This window comes from Eleutherodactylus coqui, chromosome 3 (assembly GCF_035609145.1).
Source record: "Eleutherodactylus coqui strain aEleCoq1 chromosome 3, aEleCoq1.hap1, whole genome shotgun sequence".
Classification (NCBI taxonomy): Eukaryota; Metazoa; Chordata; class Amphibia; order Anura; family Eleutherodactylidae; genus Eleutherodactylus; species Eleutherodactylus coqui.
The window spans coordinates 266,835,271-266,852,907 of record NC_089839.1 but is presented as its reverse complement, the minus strand read 5'-3'; the positions used below and the strand labels follow the sequence as shown (position 1 = coordinate 266,852,907).

The following is a 17,637-nucleotide window of genomic DNA, read 5'->3' as shown; positions in this document are numbered from 1 at the left end:
CGCAGTACTAGTAGGGTGAATGCCCACAGACGGATTTGAACTGTGTTTCCCATGGCGCAGATCCGCGCTTGAATTCCACAGTGGCAAGGTTCTATTGAAGCTAATGCCAATACATGTATGCGGATCTCTATCATGGATTTCCACAAGCGGGAAAAAAATTGCGGCATGTTCTATTTTACCTCAGATTTCCGCCGCGGAGGGCTCCATTGATATCAAGGAATGGAGACCGCGGAGACACACGATCATTCGCTGGCACTTTTTGTTTTGAATTGCGGTACTCTTACGGCAGAAATCTACTGGTTTGGTTCAGCCAACACTTGAAATTGATGTTTGTCCAAACCTTTATTCACCTGATCGTTGCCTGGTGTGAAGGTATTGGTAATCAGCCAAGCCAACAAAAGCTTGTTTAATGGGCTTTTTTTACGGGGCATGTACAAACACGTTTGGTCAGCAGAACATTCTCCTCTGTAAGCAGGAGTGTGCTGCCAACAACTGTGTGGCCGAATGATCATACCAGTGGTTCTCCAGGCACCTAGAATAGTGCTGATTGCTCTATGTAAGGGTTGGGTTCACATGGGACGGAATTGCCGCAGAATTCCCATGTGGCAATCCGCCCACGGCTCCTAATCCTGGGATTAGCCAGTCATGTGGACATGATTTTGCAAAAATCCCATACATACGGGGCAGCTAATCCGTTGCAAACAGAGGCAGGCGGAAACGGACATGCCGCGCGGTATTCAATTCCGCGGCATGTCAATTCTTTTTTTTTTTTTTTTTCGCTGCGGCCTCACTCCTTCCTATGGGGAGAGAAAGCCGCAGCGGAATGCCAGCAGCCGAACTGCTCCAAAACACGCGGCGAAATGCCAGGGGTTTTGAAGCTATGGCTTTCCAACGGAATTTCCGTAAGGAACCCAGCCTAAGGGCCTTTTTACACTGGCAGATGTTCTACCAGGAACAAGCCCTGATCAACACTTTTTCAAGTTGATTAGCGCTTATTTAGCGCCATTTGCATGGAGCAATCAGCACTACTGTATGTGCCTGAATGGTCATTAGTACAGTTAAAGTTCCATTTTTTTCGGCAGCACATCCTTGTTTACACAGGGCAATCTGCCGCTAACATGATTTTTTTTTTGTTGCCGCATAAAAGATGTGGTCACCCGACAAACAAATGTTTGCTTGTTTGTCAACTGATCGCCAACACCTTTACATGGATCTTGCAAATACAGTGCCCTCCATGGATGACACCAACTCGTTAGACAAGATGCAATTAGTGTCCTCAAGGGACTAATATAGACATGTATTATGTCATTGAAATGCAGGTAGCACAAGATAGGACAAATAACTATAACAGAAATACAGTGATGGGAACGTTATCTCTAAACAACCTTGGTGGTTTACTACAGAAGGAAAATGCAATGTACACTAATTGTCAAAAAAAAAAATCAAGCACCTGGAAGAAGTTGTCATTTTGCTGCAAAACTCATCATGCAGTTCCATCTCAGGCAGATATAGAAATGATTAGAGTTGTGGGGTGATTAGATGAATGGCCTCGCCACCTGAGGCCCTAAAATTGGTTCCACACTTGGCCTGTAAAAAGGCTCTCAGAGGCCACTTGTTTGCAGTGACCTCTTTTTCAGCTTCTGTAGAGCTTGTTGACCACTAGACGCCTCCAAGTCACAATTGAAGAGATTTTGCCCAGTTAAAAGAGTTTGAAACATTGCTGGAATATGAGAAGCTGGATGATCGTATGAACAAATTGTCCACCACCTGGCCATTCTGACAAGATTGTTAGGAGGTGTTGGGACCAGTGGACGTGTGAGGGCACGTACAAAAGGTGATGGTACTCAAGACGCCCTTGCCAGACCACCAGTAGAGAGGATTGTCTGATCGTCCGACAAGCACAAGCAGCTCCAACTGTTTCGTTGACCACCATCCAGAGACCGGTGGCACCATCGTTACAAGCTCCAGTGTCTGTCGGAACCATTTCCAGGTGCTTGGCTGAAGGAAATTTGGTCTCACGGCGCCCATTACATATATGGCCTTTGTCACCCACCAACTGTCGCCTCCGTTTGCATTAATGTCATGATCGACGAAACTGGACTGCTACAGAGTAGAACTGGGTTGTCTTCAGCGATTAATCCAGGTTTAGTTTATGCACTGAAGATGGCCGTGTTCATGTACGGAGACATAGGAGTGAGTACTTCAATCCTGCCTTTGCTGTTGATCGGTAAATTGTCTCCACTGCTGGTGTGATGGTCGGGTAGGCCAACGCATACGATAGTCGGTCACCCCTAGTAGTGGTATGAGGGACAATGACAGCTCAGTGACATGTTTAGGACATCCTGCCGCCGCATATGTTCCTTTCATGGCAGGGCTTCCAAGAGGCCTTTTCGAGCAGGATAATGTTAGGCCGCACACTCAAGGATGTCACAGGAATGTCTCCACAACATTGCCATACTTCTGTGGCTGCCTGGTCGCCAGATTCATCGCCAGTAGAACATGTATGGGACTTTCTGGGACACCAACCTCTAAAGCCTACAAGTGTGCACAATCTAGAGGCTCAGTTACAGCAAATGTGGAGCAATAAGCAACAGGATATCATATGGAACCTGTATGCATCTGTGCCTGCCTATATCACATCTTGCATCCAAGCTAGAGGCTATACAACAGGGTACTAGAGCCTCCATTTAAGCCTCCTTTTGCTCTGATATTGTAATCACTTATGTATATCAACGTCACAATCACACAGAGAAAGTGTCATTTGATTATGATAACTACTTCTAGGCGCTTGATTTATTTCTTTGACAATAAGTGTATATAACACAAGATTTGGTAGAAGTGAATAAGGCCCACACAGAATAATTAGCCACAGGTACATGAAAGAGTTGTCTGAGTTAAAAAAAAAATCCCTGCCAACAGGTCGCCCATGCATTAAAATAAAAAAATAAAAAAATCAGCAGTTACTCACCTCTCTCTACTCCCCCATTCGCCCCCACCTCCGTTTTCTGTTGTGTGTTTACAGGCAGTTGTGAGGTCCCATAAACTTGCTGTAGCAGTCAATTACAACATTCAGTAGTGATCGCTGAGTGCTGTCATTGGCTGCTGCAACTTGTTTGTAACCATCACAGGGAGACAAGAGACAGCGGCAGGTGAACCGGGTAGCGGGAAGAAGTGAATGGGGTTCCTGTTGACAGGAGGCTCCTTAACTCAGACAACCCCTTTAACTCACCAAACACTTCAGGCAGGACAATAATCAGCGCCCATGTAGAGGCGGACCTGAAATAAATACCGTACACTTCCATTATTGCTGATTGGTCAGCTAGAGACACACCACTCTGTTAGCCAATCAGTCCATACATCACAGAAGATGGCATAGCAGGGTTGAGAAGAAGGGAACATTATACACTGAGCCCACTAAGGAATTTCCAGCAGGCGACACTCCAGAGTGACAGGGAGTAGGCACTTATCGGGCTTTAGTGCCGAATGACAGGGAGCATGCACCAAAGACGTGGTCACGTGGACTAAGGTTGATTTTAGGACATCAGCCCGGCTCCACTTTCTGATTGCATCCGTCACATCGCAAGAATGGGGCAATGACTGTGGGGATGAAGAATCATTCCCGATCATCTGCCCTTAAGAAAGCCCTGTAAAGGGATTATCCCACCAAAAAATCCCCAAACCGCAGAATAGGAGTTAATTTACTGATTGGTGGAAGTAGGACTGCTGGGACCCCAACGATCCAGGGAACAGACTCCAGAGCGTCCCTGAATGAACGAAGGAGCAGTTGTACGTGCGCACTACCACTCCATTCAATTTAATAGACTGCTGTCATTACGAGGGAGCTAAGAGAGATACCCATCTTGATTTGCCTCACCGATTAGGCAGACGATTCTGTGGTCATCGGTTTCGTATATCAACCCCCCTAGGGCTGTTTTCACTCAAATGTAATACGGGGGCGGATTTTTGTAATTGAGTGAAAGTGCCCTATTAGTGCAATTTGTCTAATTAGTCAAATCATGAACATTCATCACACATCACTGCAAAGAATATACTTGGCGTATGTTTTTCTTTCCCCCCTCCCAAACCCTTTTTAGTAACCTTCCCCGATACCAGGGGGAACCAGTTTCTTTATTTTTACTTTTCCTGGAAGACATCTGTTCTTCATTGTAGCTGTGCCGCTGCGTTACTCAGCAAGGTGAGCACAATTACATCATAGCAACTTCTTTATAATTTATCGATGTGACTGAGCCTTTTACCTCTACGTGGGCTTCTTATGTAACAGACACACAATTATGGGATCTGCTAGAACGTGACAATCGTGCACTTAGCGCCAACTGACAATATGAGCCTGTATCGCCATGTGGGATGTTGATTGAGTTTCAGATTATCTGGGAACTTCCGAAGTTTTAGAACAAGCCATTTCCTGGCCCAGCTTTCCCTGCATTGCACAATTACACTTCAGCTTTGAATTTCACTGACTGGTTTCTCCGGGTGTAATATGATGTGCCTGTGGGGAATTTAAAGTAGCTTTCCACTCTGTCTTGGCAACCAAGCAAGTTAATGTGGCTCTTTGAGATGCAGAGCTGAAGGGAAGGAGACAGTTGTGTAGGAGATCCTCAAGCAAGATTTTTTTTTTTTTGCATTAGAATGTAAGGAAATGGCATATTTCATAGTAACAACTAATCATTGTGTCATTTCTGTGCCTTAAGTTATTGTGTCAAATTGAACTTCTGATTGGAGATGTCTTCCTGGATCTCCACCAATATCTTAAGTATATTCCCATTTCTTAACACTGTGTGTTTATTGTAATCGCTCTGGAAATAAATGATGTCCCTAGAAATGTTTAGATCTGCTATGTACTTTGTGTATATTTACTCCATCCATTAGGGCAGATATTCAGCGGTTGCTTTCTATTCCACAGGACGGTATCCACAATCCATGCCGCGGTGGTTGGATGTTTCTGCTTGTATATTTTAGTGTATGATGACGCCGTCAATAAGGATCCGGTATGGTAAGTTATTTTTCTGCCACTGGAATGTGTTTTTTTTTTTAAGGGTTCAATCACTTTTATTGAAAAAGTCAACAATAAGGTATAACATTCACAAATGTATAGCGCTGTGAAAAGTTTTAGGCAGGTGTGGAAAAAATGCTGCAAAGTAAAGGCCCATTTTCACGGAGCGATGATCGCTCAAAAATCGCTAAAAAGAGATTGTTTGAGTGATAGTCGTTGCATCTAAACACGCGCCCATCGTGCACTTTTCGCGCATTGCTAGCTGATCAGTAAACTCAGGCCAACCTAAAAATCGTCATTCGCTCTTATCAGCAATTCTCTGCAGGGAGTGCTGATAACATTGTTTCCCGTTGGAGAACAAAAGAACCGAAAGCAGATAAGAGCCCTCGGGCTATTAACTGCATTCAGTGAAGGCTTCATTTGCACACTTAATTGCTCTTAAGTAGCTCAGTAGCTACTTAAAAGTTTATGCAAAATGATCACTCAAAGCTGTCACTCAAACTGTCGTTTGAGCGATCTTTAAGCAATCATCGCTCCGTGTAAATGGGCCTTAACCCTTTCCAATCCACTGTCTGACCTCTGAAGACATTATGATTTAAGGCTGTACAGCTCAGATGTTGGAAGATGTCCGTCGGGGTTCTCTTACTGTATATTGCCAGCCTCTCTGCGGTCAGAGCCTATCCAACGTGTCACCTCATGCAGTACTGACTTTAGCGAGCAGATAGCGCCAATGTATAACAGCAGAAAAAGAGTAAGCCCCCTAGGAAAACCAGGATATAAATTGGATTAGAAAGGGTTAAGAATGCATTCAGAAATAGAAGTGTTAATCTTTTTGGGGAGCAATTAACCAAATGCAAAGTGAATGAACAAAAGAGGAACCTAAATTACATCAATATTTGGTATTTGTTTGTCTTCAAGTACACATACACACCGTTTTTGAAGAAAGTCGGCAAGGTGATTTTTTTTCAAACATCTTGGAGAACTGACCACAGATCTTCTGTGGATGGAGCTTGCTCAAATCCTTCTGTCTCTTCATGTAATCCCAGACAGATTGGATGATGTTGGGATCAGGGCTCTGTGGGGCCATATCATCACTTCCAGGACTCCCTGTTCTTCTTTATGCTGAAGATAGTTCTTTATGACATTGGCCGGATGTTTGGGGTTGTTGTCCTGCTGCAGAATAAACTTGGAGTCAATCAGACGGCTCTATTTTTGAAAAGGACTCTTACTTCAAAGCAGTTTTTCCACACCTGCCTAAAGCTTCTACACAGTACTATAAGTGGCGCTCAAATGCGTCATATAAGCAAGCCATTAATAATGAAATGTAGAACATGACACTTCAACTATAAAAGAAACCACACACATTAATTGTGAAAAATAGGAGTAAAAATAAAAGGGAAAAAAGGGGGGTTGGGTTAAGCCTCATGTCCACAGGTGGGTCGGATTCCACAAGCGGGAGCCTGCAGCGGAATCCAACCCTGCCCATGGCCGAGGACTGTACGCACCTGTCCGGGTCTTCACTGCAGATGTGTGCGGAAGCGCCAGCCGGTGTGCCACTGCACATGTGCAGTACAATTTTTTTAAAAACTCCTGTTTTTCCACAGAATCTGCAGCCCATCTGCCATGTCAATGGAAGCCGTCCGTGCGGGAACCGCACTGAAATGGAGCAGGCTACAATTTGTTTTCTGTACCAAAAGGTCTACAAAACAAATGCGCATGCTTTCATTCAGCTGCGGACGCCCGTGCTTCCCTATGGGCAGTTTGAAGTGCGGATCGTCCACACGGGTGCCACAATTCAAGTCTGCCCATGGACATTGGGCCTTAGAAGACTGGAAAGGCTGTGATGAAACTACAACTTAGCATGCATCACAGGCTACAAGCCGAGGGGAGAGTTCCTGGGTATCCTGAAACAATATTCAAGGAGACCCATCGTTTTCGTATATCACTTTCCCCTCGGGCTGCTATCACTCAAATGTAATACAGGCAGATTTTTGCATTTGTATTACAGACGAGCGAAAGCGGCCTATTAATGCAATTTGTCCAATCCTGGACATTCACCCCTCATCATCACTAAAAACAATATATTAGGTGTACATTTATCTCCAATCCTGTTTCTGAGCAGTAATCTCCTCCAGTCTGTGAATATCAGAAAATGTGTCCTACGGCTCCTGAAAATGAGGAATTTGATGGGATTTCCAATGACGTGGAATAACCAGACGGGCTGCTTGAAAGCAGAAGCGTAAAAGGCCCTTCTCCAAGATAGAGAGGTGGCAGCTCTATCTGCTGAGCTATTCAGCTCCCAAGTCTAGGCTTCGATCAAACTTAATGTAGAGGGATATCAAAGTGTAAAGAAAGTACCTTGAGATGTAGTTCGATAAGGGCTGGAAAAGTTACAGGATGCATGGTAGAACATTCATGTTCAAAGTATGAATATACCCAAGCCACGAGAGTAGCAGTTTACTCCAAGCAGGCAAGTCCACTTCAATCCACTCCAAAAATAGAACGAAGTTCGGAGAAAACATACATTTGTAGTTGGGCAAAATCTGAGTATCCAGGTAGGTCAAAGAGGAAGAGGCTAATTTAAAGGAGAAGAAACTTTTCAAGCTGCATGTGTTTTTTCCCCCTCAGTGAAGGTTGTCCAGATGCCGAGTCTACCAAAAAACTTTGGGGTAGATTTACTTTTTATACGTTAGTCTTAATCCAAACTACATTGGATTAAGAGGTACCAGATTCATGAAGAGGTGCACACCCCTTAATAAATTTGGCACATCTTTGTCTGCCTGTGCCCCACAAATTGAAGCCTATGCCATGTAGATTTGCGCTATATTTTCTGACGTAAATTATTGTGAATCTGCTGGCCGCTGGAGGTCACCCACACAGACACAGAGCACCTTTCTCACCATTTTTAAAAAAGCAAAAAGCCACGAGTTATCATGAAAACATGACATGTGCAATAATTACCAATTTGTGAATAGCCAAATTCAGGTGTAAATTCAATAATGAATGTCTCCCGATGTTTTCCTCTAGGCGTGTAAATTGGGGGGAATTCATTAAATGGCTTAGGCTAGTTTCACACAGCTCAGCGCGATAATAGGCCTTGAAACTCGGCCCGATATTGCGCTCAGGAGCATGTGATGTACTTTAGTACAGTTGCGAACCTCCAGCGTCGCTTTTAGCCGCGTCGGAGGATCGGCAAGTGTTTCCTATTGTTTTTAATGGGAAACCTCGCATCGCTCTCACATGCACATCGCATGCTGTGCAATGTGTTTTCCAGCCCCATTGAAAACAATGGGTGATGCATTCCGATGGAACGCCCCAAAATAGGACGTGCCACTATTTATTTCCTCACCGTGATGTGAGGAAAAAAAATCACTCATGTATATTACTCCATTCAAAAGAATAGGGTTCGTATTCGTGCGGCCTTACGCCAGTTTCCTGTCATGGTAAAGAAGCAAATTTCTGTGCACATCACTCGTAACATGTAAAAAGAAGGTCTAATAGGGCAGATTCACCCTCAGTCTGGATTTACTATAAATGTAGATCAGAAATTGGTGTAAATTCTAGTACAATTCCATGCCAGCTCGTAGCGGGTGTAGATGGTGATTTCTGTCCTGTGGACAGCCAAGGATGTGCCAGATGTATTAAGAGGCATGTTGTACTCTGATGTACTGGGATTTAAGGCAGGCATATTAGTACATTTTGTCCTTAATATTTTGGCTACAAAGTAGGTGTTTCACAGTTAAAGGATCTGAACCTACTTAGGTTCCTTAAAGGGGTTGTTGATCTGTTATGCTTAGGATAGGTCATCAATAGTTGATTTGTGGGGGTCTGCTCTTTGTAACCAAGGCTGATCAACTGATTGAAGTGAGCGGTTATATCAGGCACAGCATCATGATACATTACATCACAGCTATGCCTGGTATAGCCGCTAGATCCCACTCACAGGAATTCAATGGGAGCTATACCTGGCTATTTAATTTCAGCCTGCCAAAAAAAAAAATAGTTCCCGGCTGATCAAAGGTAATCGGGTGTAAAGTCAGAGTTGCTTGTCAACTTTAAAAAAAAGACAGGAAAAACCGCATCTCTTCTTGCTAATAGACTGATGCTACAAAATCTGTAAAGGTTACTTGTACGTCATTTCTTGACTCACAGATAATTTAGGAAGCAATAGTCATATTCTATAGCTCAGCAGGTTGGACGGTATTATATATCCAGCTATATATAGAGATAGGCTGTGCATCATGTAATGATCCGGGAGTGCTGTGTCAGTCACTGGCGTTACTGTAGATGTACGTGCCTCCTCGCCAACCCTGTAGCGTTACTTGTTGCTCTTCACGTTGATGTTTGTAATCGTACAGATACACTGTAACTTCCTATATTTGGTGTATAACATGTCATGTATTTTCCAGGGGGAACCCTTTTATGGTGAAGTTGAATGTTGCAATAACGTCAGGCTACCTCATCTCAGGTAAATGGAGCCGGGACGACATGGATAAACCGTTGCGAGGTCATTCCTGTTGTGTATGAATTCCCTTTATCATACTAACCAAAGTTGCCTATTTAAGACCATGCTATCTGTAGTTTCTGGTCATGGCGTCTGATGCCACAGCAGGATTGCGAATGGGCATATGAGATCACCTACACTGTCCCTTCAAAAGTAACTGGACACCTGAGCAAGAATCAAAAGTATTTACATGTGTCAATACTTAGTGGGGCTCCTTTGGCACTAATGACATCAGATACCCTCCGTGGCTTACTTCCTACTAACGTAAATGGGAAGATGGAGCAATGCCTCTACAACGCCATCTATTGGAAGGCTGCATTCTTGCAAGTCACGGTCAGACTTTTAAACAGGCCTTATAACAATGAGTGGGAATAATGAGCCAAAGCCAGAAAGGCGAAGATAATCATGCACAGACAGCTGTTTCGGGGGGATTGGCTCTCATCAGTGTGAAGTAGGTTTCTGGCTTGGCTATTGAGAGGCCAATAGACGTGGGTCGGGAAGGGTATGGGTTCTCCTCAGGCCCCTTCACACAGGTGTGTTTATGTGTGCAATATGCAGAGAATAGAACCAATTGACTTCAGTGGATTTGTTCACATGTGAGTGCTTTTCCTGCACATTTCGGTCACACAAAAAAAAAACTGCAACATGCTCTATTTTCCTGTGCATTTGTGCACCAAAAATTACGATAGAAGTCAATGGGGATACGTAAATGTAAAAATACACTAGGAGGTGCGTGAAACCTTGCATCAGTGCATAGGATAGAAACACATCTGGAACTCATTAGACTAATTAGCCATTTCAGTTGGCGCATATTTTTTTGTTGCACACAAATGAAGATGCCTTGCAGACGCAAAACGTACAGTAAAATATGCCGATGCGCACGCAAAAAAACATAGTTCATACCACAAATACACAATGCTCAGTTGTGTACAGACACACATATGCTCGTGTGTGAAGGGAGCCTTAGGGAGAGCACCCAGAAGGTGTGAGGAGACTTATGGGAAATATCCAAATCAGAAGATGGAACATTGTATCTATAGTGTCACCTATTGGAACATGTGATACATTTCAGCTGGTATTTCCCTCCATTCATCCTGCAAACGTCTGGTGAGTTCTCTCAAAAAGATTGATGCTCTTCATATTTCCTAACCGAACGTTCCAGATGTTCAGCAGGGTTCAGGTCGGGACTCTGTGCAGTCCAGTCCAATCGTGGAACATCCATATCCTCAATCCAGCATAAAACAGCGTTGGATTTGTGACAAGGTGCGTTGTCTTGTTGGAAGTATGGCTGACCATTCCCAGAGTATTGCCATATTGTCGGCAGCACATTATTGTCTAGAATGTCAGGGTAAACCTCCGTGTTCATGGTTCTTACCACTACAACCAACGAACCGAGACCATGCCGCATAAACCATCCCAAGACCATAACTGAACCTCCACCGTACATAACTGCAGGCACAACACACTCAGGTAAAGCCATTCCCCAGGCATCTTCCATAGGTATGTCCTTCGAGGTATGTCCATCGGATTTAAGGATGGAGTAGTGGGATTCATTACTACATAGAATGTTCTTTTATTGCTCAACTGCCCAATGACGACGCTCCTTGTACTACTGTAGAACAGCCGATGTATTGCGCTTCAAGATGGACGGCTTGTGTGCAGCAGCATAACACATATATCCAAAAATACCACCAAGGGTCTGCATGTTATGTGTCATCTATGTAGGTTTAGGACATGAATAAGACAAGATCCATTCTAGTGGAAGGGGTGTCCAAATACTTCTGGTAGGGTAGTCTACCATAATAAACCCATAATGGTGTAGTAATGCTGCACATTGCTCTTACCATACAAGTGAATACTTCCTATATAATACATTTATATGTACACATCTGATGGTTGGAGAGACTCGTGGCCTACATCAGGGCCCAGGAGCTTCAGGTTTCACCTCTGTATGAATCACAATTGGAAATATTTGATGAAAAGAGCACTTGAGATGCCCTGCAATTCAGATCTTGGTGCCCTGTGTGCATGCTCCCCTTTTGTGGTATTTCGGTGTACCAGTGATAGGATGCGATTACCATACCATAGCAATAATAATTTTTAGAACTGTGTTCTGTCTGGGTTTTCTTTAGCTGTACAATTTTAGAGACTACCTACCGCAATATCACTGGAACCCAATGAACCACACTGTAGCCAAAGGGCTATGTTGGGCGTTCCTCGTGCTCATCTTATGGCAGATACAGCATAAGCTGTTACTCAGTTCTTATGACATCAATGACGGCAATGAGGAGTATGGGTGTGAACAGAGCCGCATTTGTGCCATCAAATGCCACGGAACTGCTGATGAAGGTACAGTACGAAGCCTGTGATGGCAATGCGAATAGAACCTAAGCTCTGTTTAGATGGCTCTATATGAGCACCGATTGACAAGATTGCTGCTCCTTTAAATGGCCTTTTGCTTGTTTGTTGGCTGATATACTGGTCTGTTTACACAGGGCAATGATTGGGTCAGCAAACCTTGACAAACTTTCATTCACCATCATTGGTGCGTGTACAAGGGCCATTAGAGGTAGCTTATGGTTGATTGGGCATGTTAAAGGGGTTGTGTTATCTTATAAAGTTGTCCCTTATCCACAGGATAAGGAATAACTTTATGATCAGACTCCCACTGATCCCAAGAACAAGGGTCCGGTCGGTCCCCGAGTAAGGCGGGCTTCACACGGCCGTGACGGGCTGCGCCGCGGAATTCCCCCCCAGAGACCCCAATACTTACCTGCGGATCCGGCGTCCCAGGTCCCGCATGACGCTTCGGCGCGCATGCGCAATAGAGCGCGTGACGTGCCGGCCGCGTCATATGATGCGGCTGCGGTAGGCGGAGAAGCGGTTTCACGCTATCTTCCGCTATGCTACAGCGGAAGATACCGTGACAGACGGCTTCCATTGACTGCAACAGAAGCCGTCCGCGCATACACCCGCAGCAAATAGAGCATGCCGTGGGTGAGGACGGGTGATTTTATGGTGCGGAATTCCGCGGTGGAATTCCGCACCATAAGCATTGTGCTATTAGGTTCAATAGAACCTAATAGCTGCGGACAACACGGCGGATTTCCGTCCGTGGGAAGGAGCCCTAAATGGAGCAGAGGACTTGCAGGCGCACCGCTGCTTCATTCACATCCTACCACTGGTACACTGAAATACCACAAAAAGGGAGCATGCATACAGGGTATCAAATCTGAATTGCAGGGATCTGGTCGATTCCACTTCATTCACTCGGGGACCGATCAGATCGCCATTCTCGGGATCACTGAGAGCACCAGTGGTTGGACCCCCACGATCATAAGTTATCCTCTAACATGTTGAATGTTCATGTTAAATGCATATTATAAGTCATTTTGGCTTTTTTGTCCTTACAGATTTGTTACTGATTATTTGCTACTGGAAAGCGATTGGTGATAAGTATTTTGTGACGCATCATGTGGCAGCTCTCTATGCTTACTACTATGTACTGGTGAGTGCCATATTAACTTATACTGCAGTGGTACAAGCAGACAAGTTGGAAAGATTGGCCATGAATGAACTTCCAAGGCACAATAATCTGATATGATGAGAGATCAGCACGGCCTAAGGGCATAATGCCATGTAATACCTTTTAATCCCAATTAGTTTCTCAAAGGATTAAAACGCTTAGTAAATCTACGCTCTATGGAGTTTTTATGTAAATTATGACTCATAAATTAATTCCTTAATAACTTATCAAAAACAAGAAAAAGTTAATAAAGCAATTGTACCTTCAAGTGGATTCCTGGTCAATCTATTATGTACATGGCTTGAGTTCTCTTCCCTCGTGCTGCCAGGTAGGTCCTGCAATGACTTGCATAGCAATTCATGTTGGGTCCTGCTGGCAATGAAGGAGCTCTGTATGGCTGCATGGAATGCTGAAAAGTTCTTTTTGTCTTCTGTATAGTAAATTAGTACATTTATGCCTGCATGATAATAGTGCATTGAGTCTGGAGAGAAAAAGTGTCACTGCATGGTTTATTAGCTTGTGGAATAATGAAAGTTTCTACCAAACCTACAAGTGCATGTGCTACCATAGTAGCGTGAGTAATAGCCATAAGGCTTGCACGTGCCAAATGTGACCTGTACGATATTTCATATATGACAAATATTGGTTCTTGTATTTCTTTAATAGGTTAATATATTTAGTTGTTGTCCTTAATGTGACAGATTAAAGGAGAGCTCTGGGACTAAACTATTGGCGATCTATCCTCAGGACCTCTGGATAGGTCATCAATAGAGATGAGCGAGCATACTCGATAAGGCAAACTACTCGAGCGAGTAGTGCCTTATTCAAGTACCTGCCCGCTCGTCTCTAAAGATTCGGCTGCCGGCACGGGTGACAGGTGAGTTGCGGTGGTGAGCAGGGGGGAGCGGGGGGGAGAGAGGGAGAGAGTGATCTCCCCTCTGTTCCTCCCCGCTCTCCCCTGCCGCCCCCCGCCCCCTGCCGGCACCTGAATCATTAGAGACGAGTGGGCAGGTACTCAAATAAGGCACTACTCGCTCAAGTAGTTTACCTTATCGAGTATGCTCGCTCATCTCTAGTCATCAATAGTTGATCGATTGGCATGCTCAGGATCCCAGAGATCAGCTGTCTAAAAAGGTTGTGACCCTTCAATGTGCTGTGAATTAATATTACAAATTAATATTAATATTACAAATACTAGTATACAGAGGTTAAAATTATAGAACAATGTACAGGATATTTTTAGGATTTTTATGCATAGCTGTCTTGTGTAAAATACAATATTGCCAGAACTTGTTAGAAATACAATAGATATGATGCCAAAACATATAAGTAACTTATTTAAAGGGGTATTCCCATATGAACATGTTATTCCCTATCCCTAGGATAGGGAACAACTTGCTGATTGGTGGGGGTCTGAATACTGCAACCCCCACTGATCCTGAGATATTGTCCCCAGCAGATCTGAACTTTTCATAGCAGTGGCAGCTAGAGATGAGCGAGCACGCTTGGTAAAGGCAGATACTCGTCCGAGCAAATGCGGGTGGCGAAGGGGGGAGGGGGGGGGGAAGAGAGCCGGAAGGGAGAGCCATTCTGTAAGGGTGCGGGGAGCAGAATTCAGGACGATCAGCTATTCACCTCAGGGACCGTATTGTGAAAAGGATTTTGTATGATGGCACAATTCATTAAAATCTTGTTAAATGGGTTGTCTAATCAGTGAGGATTTCTTTCAAAAATTGGCCACCAGGCGATAAGCAGATCGTTCTGGGTTCAGCTCTTAGGACTCCGAGCAAGCAGCTGATTTTGCCAGGGAAAGCCGCAGCCAGACAGGCATTTCAATTAGAAATTTAGTATTACATGGTAACCTTTGCTATTAATGGCCATCCATGTAATAGCTGGATGGCTTGATCCTGCCAGAAAGTGAACTTGTAGAATTAGGACCCCTCTTTATATTGTCCGTATGTCCTAAGAGGGCACATGGACTTGGGTTGTCTTCATAAGACAACCACTTTAACATGTATTTCCACAGATATATCATTATATTTCCATGGCTATTTCCAATGCCTAAGAGATAAGTCATTGAAACGATGAAGGGAAAGTAGGCTTCCCTAAAAGCCTTGTTGGACATAGGTATTGTTAGATTTAAGAGGAAGAGAGAAGCAAAGAATAGTTCAAAGGGAGGCAGAGATGGGAGTAGATTTAGACTACAAGTAAGAAAGGTAAGCATTAGATCAGGGCAACATCAGGAAAAGTCTCTACAACTTCCCAGCTTATAGCGTCAGCAAAATGCTGGTGAAATTACTGTACAGTCAGTATTCTGTGAACAGAACATTGTAATGGGATAACTGCCGTCATAAAGGCACCTGCAAGAAGAACATTTGGGGGACCCCACAAGATCTTACAGATAAGAGAAAGTGTACGAATCTGAAACAATAATACGTTCTCACAGCAGCTGTTTCAGTGTTAGGCCTCAGTCACATGGGCGATTTTTCACGCGATTTGCAGATCGCATAACGGATGTGATCCAAAAATCGTGTGACCGAGGCCAGCGTCACGGCTGAAAAAACGCTGCTAGCAGCGTTTATCAGCCGAAAGGGCTCGGTCACACAAGCGCTGCCTGTTATCCTCTGCCACAGCCGGCTCCATTGAAAGCAATGGGCTGCCGGCAAGCGCTGTATTAATTTTCGTGGAAGGGCTTAAAATATAAGCCCTTCCCTGAAAACCATGCAAAAAAGTGTAAAAAAAAATAAATAAAATATATATATATATATATATATATATATATATATATATATATATATATATACTCACCTTTTTGCAGCTACCGGAGTTCAGCCGCGTCCAGCCGGCAGTTCTCCTGAACTGCTTTCTGTGGTATTCAGCAGGCGGGGATGTAAAATCCTCGCCTGCTGAATGGGCTGCCTCTGATTGGTCACAGCCCTCAGCCAATCAGAGGCAGCTCGCACTCACCCATTCATGAATTTATGAATGGGTGAGTGAGTGCTGCCTCTGATTGGCTGAGCACTGTGACCAATCAGAGGCAGCTCTCAGCTGTCATTCAATAGCTTCATTCATTGACTTCAATGGGAGAACTTTGTTCTTCTCTGCCACAGCTGTGGCACAGCTGTGGCAGAGGAGAACAATCTTTAGTATATGTTCTCAATGGGGTTGGCGCTGCTGCCGCCGGCTCCGTTGAGCGCATATACAAGGACACCGATTTGCACAGAACGCAGTTACATGCGTTCTGTGAATCGGTGTGTCATATAATTACCGGCACATCCGCATCAAAAACGGCCATGTGACCGATCCCATTGCTATGCATTGGGTCTATATATCTGCAGATCGCAAGCGCGTCTGCAAATCAGACCAAAAAACGCCCGTGTGACTGAGCCCTAACAGTCACTTTGCAGATATCAGCCGTACAAATACTTCCACGTTGCCCATTCTTTAGAACAGGGGTCCCCAACTCCAGTCCTCAGGGACCCCCTAACAGGTCATGTTTTCAGGATATCCTATGGTAAGAACACCTGTGGCAATGTCTGAGGCACTGACAATAATTACATCACCTGTGCAATACTGAGGTCATCCTGAAAACATGACCTGTTGGCGGTCCCTGAGGACTGGAGTTGGGGAACACTGCTTTAGAACACTGCGTCACAGTTTCAAACTCCCTAGCAACTCTGTTACAGTCTCCAGTACAAGTTCTGGCATCCTGCACCTTGTAATGCTCTTCAAAAATACAGTCTTCAGCTACATTGCAGGCCATACGCAGTTATAAATATGCCTAGATACTCTGCTACACTTTAGCCACTTAATTACTCTCAACTTTTAAAATGTTCCCTGGCCTTCAAATAAAATACACAATCTCTTTTAATTACTCTTGTGGCTCGGAAAGCAAACAACACAACAATTAGTTTAGTTGTAAAAACTCATCCTTAATAATGGACATTTCTCTAAGCAGCAGTTAATTGGCCTGTGCTGTCACTCCTTCCCGGAGGCTCCAGGGATTCCTTGCACAGCACTCATGATTCTGCTTCCAACCTTGCTCGGCCTGCTCGCTCGGCCTTGAGTACTTCACTTCTGTGGCAGCACAATCCTAGTTCTGCAGCATTTCTCATCCACTTCACTCATGTGTGCCATTTCCCACCTTTTATATCCCACTCAGGCTTTACCCTGTGTGGCACAACTATTCATTCACACATGCAGAAATTCTACCCAGTACAGTGACTGGCAGCAGAGCACCATGACTGGGTTGGGTCTTCACACATTCGTCTGCATGGGCCATGGCAGATACTGTTACAATGTTCATGTTACCCCTTTAGGCATACCTTGAGATTACATCATCATCCTACACTTATCTGTCATATATCTATACAAAGTTACACCTACATTATCTTTGGCTTATCACACACTATCTACTGTAATTGCCTATCCCTATAGCCTCTCACAATAAACATTATTTATTAATGACATTCCTATAACAAACCTCAGTAGTTATGCATTACTCATCCCTGCAGTATCTAGATGGCGTCTGCATATTAAACCCTTCATTTGAAGACTCGCATACTTGTATCACACTTTACAATAAGAGGCATATCT

At 44.2% G+C, this 17,637-nt stretch overlaps 1 protein-coding gene across 1 annotated transcript in view; it reads left to right on the top strand.

Annotated features, from left to right (window-relative positions):
• Nucleotides 1–17,637, top strand: part of TLCD4 (TLC domain containing 4) — a 78,087-nt gene that overhangs the window by 40,106 nt on the left and 20,344 nt on the right. The window contains exons 3-5 of the mRNA XM_066597388.1: nucleotides 4,922–5,011; nucleotides 9,421–9,479; nucleotides 12,929–13,023. Coding sequence (XP_066453485.1) covers nucleotides 4,922–5,011; nucleotides 9,421–9,479; nucleotides 12,929–13,023 — 244 coding nt within the window. The remainder of the gene's footprint in view (nucleotides 1–4,921; nucleotides 5,012–9,420; nucleotides 9,480–12,928; nucleotides 13,024–17,637) is intronic.